We start from the raw sequence: 10,704 nt of genomic DNA, 5'->3' as shown, positions 1-10,704 counted from the left end.
ATAGATACCTGTAAAGGCATTACTTCACCTCATATATCTTGACAAATCGTCGAACCCAAACTTCAGTGCCGGGCCGAGGTATCATCACTAAGCTCAATGTAGTTGGCGCTCCGGCTTGACAGCATAGCCTCTCGGCTCGGAAATGCCGTCTCGATTCGAGGGACGGCTTATATCGCCAAGTCTGGAACTAAAACAGGCCGGGCTAAGGCCGAGATCCGCCTCCCGGCCCACTCCCGGCGTTCCATGAGTTCCGGAAGATGCTACTCTCCGATTCGGAAGTTATTGGGAGACAGTCATCTTGAGCAACAAGAGCTGTATTTGAAGTAGGCCATCTACCTCATGACGAATACGATATAGCAGATGTTTTCCGGGCATTAGGTGATCTTACATGTGCGTTCTGTCCCGTCTTGAAAAATCAGCCAGCTATCTATATATGAGTCACAACTACTTGTTTTACCAACAACTGTCCATGATTTGGTATCCTAAACTTATGGTAATAGGCGTCAACTGATTATTGATGCTAAAGCTGGATTATCCTCTGTCAGATCTATACTCGGTCCATTTCCCCAGAGTCCATCCCTTCACCCCAGACTTCAGCGAGTCCTAGATCCTGCAACTAGATGTCAAAGAGGTTCTGTTTCAATTTTACCCTGCTTTTAGTTGACCCAGATTCAGTTTCCATTAGCAATGTCTATCCCCAATGGTAGGCCCAACAGCCAACTTCTCCAGGTAAAACCTTGACACGTCTTCATCTTTCGCCCCCCTCTCGAGAGCCTCATCCGTGGGGTATAGAACCGACTAGATGGTCAGCTTCCTTTTCCATTATCAAATATTAATCAGCTACGCATGGCCCTTTCCCACGGACTCGTAACTCAAACTCCGGGGCTAAGGGTGTCTTAAGTTAGAGGCTGCTGTAGCTATAGGGGTCAGTGCCGACGATGATACCAAAACAGGTATCCGATGGGCCGAGGAGCAATGGTCTACGAGTATACAGAGACATTAAATCACACCAGTGGAGAATGTTAGTCAACGGCCTACCATTAGTTATGCCGCCATACATGGTTACTGCATTTGACAAGCCTTGACAGCTTCAAGGCCAGTCTAATCTCTCTTGGGATTAAAACCCCGAAGCAGCCAGTCAAACATTCAGAAGCTCTCCGCTTCTGGAATGGTACATGTAGTTTGGAAGTTTACAAGCACTATCTGGGTTTTTATGTACCTTTATCTTCGTCTAAGAGCATAAACCTCGTCCCGGGTACGAGGCAGCCGGAGCCATTTCAGTCACCCATGTAGTCTCCCGTGGCCCTAGCTGCACATTTTTTGACATTGGAAGAGAGAATACTACCCAGTCATGGCCAAGTTAATAGCTGAAAGTCACATCTCAACTTGAACCGCGAGTGTCCGAGCAGCAGCTGTTTAGCCCACTCAGCGATCCGGCCGTGTACTCGTATGCTCTTGCGAAGACATTTCCAAAAGGGCGCTGGTGCGTTATTTAGCACCATGGAGTATCATGCTAAGTCACATCGACTCAAACACTCCACGTGGGATGACATGGCAAATCCTTGTCGAAATCTGGGCCGTTATCCTTGCAAGTCAGATGACAGAGGAAGCTACGCTCAACAATAAGGCAGACTCAGATTGGTCTCCGTATTGAGGACTCATGTATCTCATCAATTCTTTTTGACTATAGGCCAGCTGAAAATACCTACAGGCTATTTCCACAGATACAACATCATGCCTTCTTACCTCCCATTCACTTTCTTCTATTGTCGAGCAGTGTTATGTAGGCCGGCAAACGAAGAACCAGATGCTTGGTGAGTAGAGGTAAAAGCGCTTCTCCCACTCGATCGGTTCTCTGATCCACCTTCTATAATGATACCCTTCCCGGTCGCCGGATCTGTGCGGGTGATGGCAAATTCTTTACGCGCAAATGGAGAGCTTCCCTTGAGTGCCATGTCAGCGAGTGCCTTTCCCAGCATGGGCACGAACTTCATGGCCCATCCGGCTGTGAAGACGACTACACTGTCTTTGGCTCCGCCGTTGAGATACTTTTCAGGAACAAAATCAAGAACAAACATGTTGTCTACAGACCAAATTAGCAAGGCTCGTTACGATTCATCCATACGAATATACGCACCAAATACATTGGTTTGCAAGCAACTCGATGTCAACGCAGGAATGGTAGCGTCTACGTTGACAAGGTGATTGCGCACAAACTCTTGCGTGTCGGCAATATCCTCCGGGTTAATAGTGCTTGTAAGTCTCTCGTTGGGGTCCTTAATCCGCCGGGTGGCCGCATCCACGGCAATACGAGCAAGATTCGGAGGACCCCATGGAAGTGATGGAAAGCCATAGAAGAGCTGTGATCTGCCGTCCTTATCGGGTGCAAACTGGAACCACATGCCTATTGATAGAGTTAACTCATGCACCTCTAACCCACGAGAGAAATGGATCAAGCCACGTACTGGGGAATATGGTTCCTTTGGGTCCTGCATTGCAGTCAAAGTAGGAGAACACCATTTCCCAGATGTCAAGGTCGAGAGAGATGTCGAAGCTCGGTCGAAGAACATGGTTCACGTAGGCACCAGAGGTGATAATGATCTTCTTCGCCTTGAAGACGGCGGGCTCTGTCTCATGACGAATAGTGTGAATATCCCAGGCGTAATGAGTATGATTAGAAGGCTTAACAACCCGGACTTGTGTATGCTGCCTCGCGGTGGCGCCATAGTCCAGTGCTAACTTATACAGCGTCCTCAAAAGAAGCTGGACATTTATGACGCCGTTGTCTGGCGCGAAGAGACCTATCCACTTGGAGTCGAGGTTTTTGAATGGATAACGTGCCTCGATCTCCTCGGCAGATACTATGAGATGACGGATTAGCACATGAGAGCATACAGTCGTTCGCATAGATGCCAGAACTTACACTCTTGATAAGTCATCCCCAGGCGGTCCAGATTGGGAATTGGCCCCAACAAGGTTCCTGTTCAAATTGTGAGATAGGAGGGTTAACAATAACCATCGATTTGGAGGGATCTCATACCTTCAGGTGTATCCCCGCCATAGTCCTTGTCGCCAAAGTTGAGGAGGCCGCTCATCCATCGCAGCGGAGTACCAGAATCCCTCTCAAGGTCATCCCAGAGGGCCATGGCTTCCTTGGCAAGATCGGCCATGTAATCCTCCGTATACCTAATTGGATGGTTAGCTGTGTCTTGTGTACTAAGAGTCAAAACGAGAAGAAGAGGAAAAGACACAAAATGACTCACATTGTTCGAAACATCCGAGCCAAATCATTAGAGCTCCCGGCGTGGTTGAAGAAATTGTTTTGCTCAAGAACAACGACTTTGGCACCCTCCTTGGCTGCTTCATAGGCAGCTGCCAATCCGATTGGACCGCCGCCAATGACGACAACATCGTAGATTTCGTCTGACATGTTGAGGGGACTTTGAAGCGAGTGTTTTCTGTTTGTGTCGTTATCCTGCATGTGATTGAATTGCATGCTCAAATAGGTGTACTTCAGAAGGAATTTATATCCAGCAGTCGTACAACCGTAATGTAACGCCAAAAGAGATGTTTAGAACGTAAGTTTGACATAATACCGAATTGAGTCGTATAGACGACCGCGCCACAAATAATGATGCGGAATGAGACATGTCATGCTCGTGATTGGATTCTCACATGTATCTTGGCAACCATGATAGAGTCAATTCTCACATGTGATTGACCGACCTCCTCATTCCTCCACACGCAATTGATACCCTTCCACTCTAGGCTAAATCAGAACCTAGCCACGGCCATTGCGCTCCAGGCCGTTCCCACCGTATGCAGGTATTCCATCCCGATCCTGAACAGGGTCTAGCCTTCAGCCTTCACCTGTAAGTGGCTGGCGGCATCGCGTTCGGGACTTCATGCAGCTCAACTCCTGAGCCTCGTTGATGACGAGGGGATTCAAGACATGCATTTCAGCTTTGGTAGAAAGAGCCAATAGTGTTTGCTGCTCATGTTTTCTGTGCTTCCTGTGCCGCTTCTGTGTCGCTTCCGTGCCGTTGTCGCCTGTTTTATAGCGTCAGCCAAGCCAATCAGTCTCTTTCCGCTGATTTCTCTCCCGTGTTATTTTCTTCCTGTTACGCAATTCTCCTTTGTCTGGTACTACTATACAGTATGATGCAGAGCTTTTACTGGTGCCCTCTTTGTGGCAATGTTGCTGATGTCTTTCAAGTCGGAGCTGAGCATGGAAATCGGTAGCCTGACCTCTAATGGCCGGCGATACCTGAAAGCGGATGAGAGAGGAGGTGAGTAGTTCAGCTATCGGTCAAGTGAGCTGGTAGCTTGTGTTGACTTAGACTCTATATAAGATATAACTAAGGAAAGGAAAGGCCAGACAGTCAAGTTCAAGGCCTGCCATCGCCATTTTCTCATCGCTGCCATCCCATTACTACATTTGCAAACATGGATAATGTTGACTTTGCCCAATCAGTCCGGACTCGCTGGGCAAGGCGACTCGTTCGTGAAAAGATTGCCAAGGAACTCAACATTATAAACGAAAGACTTGGCGAGGTACCCGGAATCCCTCCTCCAAGCGAAGGCAGATTCCTGGGTGGCTACACTCATGACAATCTACCATCTGATCCCCTTCATTCCAACATTAAGCCGGCTCTTGTCAGCGATGCTCGTCGAGGGGAAGAGGAGCTGCCGCCACGAAAGGTGTGCATCGTAGGCGCTGGTGTTTCCGGCCTCTACATAGCCATGATTCTGGATGATTTGAAAATCCCAAACCTCACTTACGACATCTTCGAATCCAGCTCCAGAACTGGTGGTCGCCTATACACGCACCATTTCAGCAAGGCCAAGCATGACTATTACGACATTGGTGCTATGCGGTACCCTGACATCCCCAGCATGAAACGCACCTTTAACTTGTTTAAACGTACTGGGATGCCTCTCATCAAGTATTACCTTGATGGCGAGAATACCCCTCAGTTGTACAATAATCACTTCTTCGCCAAAGATGTCGTGGACCCCTACATGGTGAGCGTGGCCAATGGCGGCACCGTGCCGGACGATGTTGTCGACAGTGTTGGAGAGAAGTTACAGAAGGCTTTCGGTTATTACAAAGAGAAGCTTGCCAAGAACTTCGATGAAGGGTTCGATGAGCTCATGCTCGTTGACGACATGAGCACCCGGGAGTACCTGAAGCGAGGCGGGCCCAAGGGCGAGGAGCCCAAGTACAACTTCTTTGCTATCCAATGGATGGAGACACAAAATACCGGGACGAACCTGTTTGATCAGGCGTTTTCTGAAAGCGTCATTGACTCGTTTGATTTTGACAACCCGACAAACCCCGAGTGGTACTGCATCGAGGGAGGAACCTCACTTATGGTGGAAGCCATGGAAAAAAACCTTGTCCACAAAGTACAGAACAATAAGAGAGTCGATGCCATTTCCATTGATTTGGACTCTCCAGAAGATGCAAACATGTCGGTCAAGATAGGCGGAAAGGATTATTCCGGATATAGCACCGTCTTCAACACCACGGCTCTGGGCTGCCTTGACCGCATGGATCTGCGTGGCCTCAACTTGCACCCTACCCAGGCAGATGCCATTCGATGTCTGCATTATGACAACTCGACCAAGGTGGCTCTCAAGTTTAGCTACCCGTGGTGGATCAAGGACTGTGGCATCACTTGCGGTGGCGCGGCCTCGACTGACCTGCCTCTGCGAACGTGCGTATACCCGTCATACAACTTGCACGACGGCGAGGGTAATCCGGCTGTTCTGCTTGCCTCATACACTTGGTCTCAAGACGCAACTCGCATCGGATCGTTGGTGAAGGAAAGTCCACCACAGCCGCCCAAGGAGGATGAGCTTGTCGAGCTGATCCTACAGAACCTAGCCCGTCTGCACTCTGAGCATATGACTTACGAGAAGATCAAAGAGGCTTACACGGGCGTATATCACGCCTATTGCTGGTCTCATGATCCCAATGTCGGTGGTGCTTTCGCCCTCTTCGGTCCCGGCCAGTTCAGCAATCTGTATCCGTACCTGATGCGGCCAGCGGCGAACGGCAAGTTTCACATCGTCGGAGAGGCATCTAGTGTGCATCACGCCTGGATCATAGGTTCCTTGGAGAGCGCTTACACCGCCGTCTACCAGTTCCTGTACAAGTACAAGATGTGGGATTATCTGTGGCTGTTGTTGGAGCGCTGGCAGTATGGTCTCCAGGAGCTGGAGACGGGGAAGCACGGGACGGCTCATTTGCAGTTTATTTTGGGCTCGCTTCCCAAGGAGTACCAGGTGAAGATCTAAGGTGAGAGAGATGCTACTGCATGGAAACGATTCTGGATTGAGATGTAATTCTTCATCAGCTTTATAGAAAATGTAATGTTTGTTTGTCCCATTCTGAGTCCCAGCATGACACGGTGATCTAGTATAATAAAATACATGTACGTTCTCCCCACCGACTATGAGCTGGCATTGATGAGCCTCATATAGTGAACTCACTCTCGACGTTTGCGGTCGAGTTTGAGAGCGAGAGTTTCTCTATGCAAGACGCTGTGTCTGGCAAATCGCCACCACTCTGATCTGACTTGATGGGAGGTACATAATCTCTCCTGTGCCCTTCTGGAGAATGGTGCGCCCGTTTGACGCACGGATTCAGATACCATGAAGCTCGGATACTGGCTCGCCATGGCCAACAAGGTGTCGCCATGTTGAAAGTTGGCTTGAGCAACAGAGGAACCGAGCAGGGTTAGATGTTCTTGTACCAGCGTGATTGGACAGAAACGTGTGCAGCATGTCCATTTTCTCTCTCATCCTCTTAGGCACTGTTTTTGCTAATGCTGTCAAACCCTGCTTCTCTCGTCGTTCACACGTTTACGTAGCATCATACCAATGGCGGCTCGAGCTTCAACCGACAGTCCTGCTGGGCTACCAGTTGACAACCCAAGCCAGTCGTACTGGCTTTCAAAGCCGTCTGAGATCCTGCTCGGTCACGAAGATTATCGAAAAGATCCAGGAAAAGCATCCGGATATTGGAGCAAACACTTCAATGGTCACGAAGGAGGGCGGCAAATCTCCATCGTCCTGCTTACAAGGCGAGAGGAAGTTGAACGAGCTTACATTGGAATGGTTGCGAGTCGGTGCTGCTGAAGGTGCTGTACTGCAGTCGAACGCTGCGAGTCTCTGGCCTTACAAACCCGTTGCCTTTGTGCTCGAACGCCTCCTAGCGGCCGGCAGCTTCAATCTACAGACAAAGACTCCAGTGACAGGCCTCAACAGGGTCGATTTACCAGCAGGAAACTCCAGTAACCACCCAGATGCCGACAAGGCAGCGTCTAGAGGCTGGACAGCTCACACATCTCGAGGCGACATTTCAGCCCGCCATGTTCTCCCAGCGACAAATGCGTATACTTCTCATCTGCTTCCTCGGTTTGCAGACATCATCGTGCCGGTAAAAGGTCAGGTATCTAGTCTCAAGCCGCCGTTTGCCGCCACAGTCCACCAAGGATCCGTTGGACATTGAACACACGTTCTATTTCGTCTCCGATCTTACCGACCGCAGAGATGACTACCTAGTGCAAAGACCTCCACCAGGTGCTGAACTGATTTATGGCGGCGGACGCATCTACGCAGAGGGTCACGGACTCGGCGTGTGGGATGACAGCGCCATCGACAAACCGGTGGCACGCCATCTCAAACACGAGCTGGGCAGCTTGATGGATCTCTCGATACGTGAGCAAGGAAATGCACAAGGCGAGCGTGGTGCCAGCCCATCGACGCAAGATATTGAACCAACATTTGAGTGGTCAGGCATCATGGGATTCTCGCGCGACGGCTGGCCGTGGGTCGGTCCTGTGCCGGATACTCTGGCGACGGCATGCCCAACGCGGCTCTCTGCGCCAAAGCAGTTGTTGATATGATGATTCCTGGCCATGAGGATGGAGACGAGACGGCCGGCCAGGTAGATCTGCCCTCCGAGTATCTCATTGCCGATGATCGACTCGAGAAGGCGAGGGAATGCGAGACCGTCGCAGAAGCGGACAAGAGGGGGGCATTCATGTTGGACTTGGACATGGTTTGAAGCTTGGTAGAAGCAAAACACGGGTGACGGGTATTTCGACAGATTACACACCTCTTCCACAGTCTACGGGACACCAGGACAAATGAGTTTGCCCAACTACCTACGTAAAACAAGCGGCTTAGTTGAAAGATGTTGTGATTGACAGACTCGCAATTCAATATCGTCAATGTCTAGCCTCTCAGCGTGGCCTCGTACATATTAATCGGCCCCCCGAAACACAGAGGTGTGAGACCACACGTAGTCGTCTACATGAGTATAATGGTCCACAAAATCCAGATGCCTCTCCTTCCATTGATATCTGTCAGGATATACAACACCAGCGGATAGGTATCGGAATATGTCTTTGCTCGCCTTGATCTCGACCCATGTCTTTCCAGGAAATCTTTCTCGAATATCGCCGTCGCCTGCGTTGAGGTATGGCGACCCTTGTTTCTCCTCGTAATCAACACCTCTGCCCCGTTTCACCACAACCAACACCTCCTTGTCCATCTCGGAACGGTCCATCAACTGCGGATCTTTTACTTTTTGGTAATCTCCAATATCCTGATCGGGCGCCAGAGCTTGCGTAAACTTGATCCACTTACCCGCACGACTTCTGTATGGTGTAGAATAGTTTGGGCGCGGAATGTCAGATCTGTAAATAGTGACGGAAGCTTCAGAGCTTGAGCCATCGCGATCCTCGAGCTTTTGTTGCCAGCCACCTGGTTGTGGCTCACGGAACAAGCGTTGCTCTCCGGCATTTTCATTGAGCTCGTTGAGCCGAGCTGGTACGAAACCGATGAAGCGTGAAGCATGTGATTTGTAGTGGAGCTCTTTCCATCCGTCACTGTACTTTACCAGACGGCTGACAGCATCATAAGAAGTCTGGGCTTCATCGATATCACACACCGTCAATCTGTCAAGTTTCAGTCCTGGAAGAAGCTTCAAGAGCTGATAAGTATGCCAAACCGCCGCCTCTCGCCTGTAACAAATCAATATAGGGCCACCCAAAACCCGGACATGGCGAATCATTGAGCGAGTATCGAGGGAAATATCGGCAAGTTTATCGAGCATAGCTTTTGCGTCCTCAAAACAAAAATGAACCTGGCTAACCCAAGACTTGCCGACTTCGATGTATGCTCGGCGGCAGCTGAGGAGAAGTGCAAGACCATGAGGAGCCGGAACGAAGTGAATAATCGCTGCGCGTGGAATGTATCTCGTTCCAGATGTGAAGCGGGTCGACGAGAACAGAAAGGTGTAAATGATGGTGCGTAGCTCTCGAGGAAGCCGCATCAGCCGACTTTCGGCTTGTGCGTGGGCAGGCCCGACTTGGACAACATTTCGAGAGCTCATTTTTGTTGTTTCCGGTCGAAATGCGTTGAACAATCTTCTCGAAACCCCCGATGCTGCCATTGCTTGGGGATTGAAGGTCAGTTTGGGTGGCTTTGTCCGTTTGTGAAGGGCGAAGACAGAGAGGCTGCGTCGAGATTCTGAACTGGCTGGCTGCCCGGAGCAGATGATGAGTGCTTGCGAGAAGAAGAAAAAGCTGCTCTGCTCTGCAGTCTATAGAAGAGAAGTCATCAAGCAGATGATGCTCGATTCTGAGAAGAGTGCAGATGTGAGCGGCAAGATTGCGTTTGTAGAGGCAGAGTGAACCGCTCAAGAAGAGGGAGCAGGAGCAGCTCGAGCCACCTGACTCAGATAAGACATCAACAGTTTGCCTTGAAAGCGGTCTGAATAAATTCAAATGCCAATAACTACGGCTACATGTATTCGTACATTAACTACTAGTATATCTTTGGGATATTTGATGTAACATTGACCACTCACTCATGTATCCTCACATGCAGAGGTAACTTGTTCATACTTTGGCCACTTGCTACTACCGAAACAATCGTATTATTGGATACATGTACTAAACATACATGCACATTTGATGTTCATATTTGGCTGTATAAAGTCCACTGGTGCCAGCCATCACCGGTGCCGTGATACGTCCAAGACCGACCAGACTTGGCCATTGCACAGATACGCCATCCAAGCACCTGTTCTCTCAGCCAAGATGAGCAAGTTGTCCTACCACTGGCGGCTTTCAAAAGCACATCATATCATTACACAGCCGAAGTGTGCACCGAAACCCCTGAACTAGCATGGCCACGAGTATCGGCCTTGATGTCCGAGAACAGATACCAAGTCTGCAGGGAGACTTCAATCTGTGAGCTATCACATTTTCAGCATGTCTTATTGTGCTTCCACCGCTTCTACGGGCTTACTGCAGAAAGAATTCTTGGTACGATGAATGTAACCTTTGGGCTTCCGAGACGCTACCCGAACATCATAGGATGCCATGTCCTTGGCACATATTGAGACTTTTGATCCTCGCCAGCGAAATTTCCAAGAATATTTGCTGCTTCAAACAGTAGCATAGACAGAAGTACATTAACTGGCTAAGCTTACTTGCCACTGAGAGAAAAATGCAGATTGAAAACACCAAGACAGCCAGCTAGCTGCAGTCTAAGACATCGGAACTCATTGCACCGAACGAGGCGCAGAGCTGAGCTACCCCAAGAGGTGCGGCTCATCTTTTTTTGGACAAGCTCGCCATTGTTCACTCTAGCCCACACGGATCTAACCATCTGCTGTGTCAC

General features: G+C 49.6%; 4 protein-coding genes across 4 annotated transcripts; 2 read left to right on the top strand and 2 right to left on the bottom strand.

The window, feature by feature from the left end:
- Nucleotides 1–1,763: 1,763 nt before the first annotated feature.
- On the bottom strand, nucleotides 1,764–3,430 carry Triagg1_8077 (uncharacterized protein; the record flags this gene model as incomplete). Its single annotated transcript, XM_062902883.1, has 6 exons — nucleotides 1,764–2,083; nucleotides 2,138–2,404; nucleotides 2,466–2,861; nucleotides 2,924–2,980; nucleotides 3,041–3,186; nucleotides 3,264–3,430. 6 exons carry the CDS (start codon nucleotides 3,428–3,430, stop codon nucleotides 1,764–1,766), a joined length of 1,353 nt encoding a protein of 450 aa, XP_062752922.1.
- Nucleotides 3,431–4,446: 1,016 nt separating this feature from the next.
- Triagg1_8076 (uncharacterized protein) lies at nucleotides 4,447–6,303 on the top strand (the record flags this gene model as incomplete). The annotated part of the gene is made up of 1 exon (XM_062902882.1): nucleotides 4,447–6,303. One exon carries the CDS (start codon nucleotides 4,447–4,449, stop codon nucleotides 6,301–6,303), a length of 1,857 nt encoding a protein of 618 aa, XP_062752921.1.
- Nucleotides 6,304–6,790: 487 nt separating this feature from the next.
- Nucleotides 6,791–8,077, top strand: Triagg1_8075 (uncharacterized protein; the record flags this gene model as incomplete). Its single annotated transcript, XM_062902881.1, has 3 exons — nucleotides 6,791–7,447; nucleotides 7,494–7,845; nucleotides 7,905–8,077. 3 exons carry the CDS (start codon nucleotides 6,791–6,793, stop codon nucleotides 8,075–8,077), a joined length of 1,182 nt encoding a protein of 393 aa, XP_062752920.1.
- A 198-nt stretch (nucleotides 8,078–8,275) lies between these two features.
- On the bottom strand, nucleotides 8,276–9,409 carry Triagg1_8074 (uncharacterized protein; the record flags this gene model as incomplete). The annotated part of the gene is made up of 1 exon (XM_062902880.1): nucleotides 8,276–9,409. One exon carries the CDS (start codon nucleotides 9,407–9,409, stop codon nucleotides 8,276–8,278), a length of 1,134 nt encoding a protein of 377 aa, XP_062752919.1.
- Nucleotides 9,410–10,704: the final 1,295 nt, after the last annotated feature.

Source organism: Trichoderma aggressivum (genome assembly GCF_033847375.1).
Source record: "Trichoderma aggressivum f. europaeum strain CBS 100526 chromosome Unknown scaffold_038, whole genome shotgun sequence".
Classification (NCBI taxonomy): Eukaryota; Fungi; Ascomycota; class Sordariomycetes; order Hypocreales; family Hypocreaceae; genus Trichoderma; species Trichoderma aggressivum.
The sequence above is the reverse complement of the archived record's forward strand: the minus strand, read 5'-3'. Positions and strand labels throughout refer to the sequence as shown.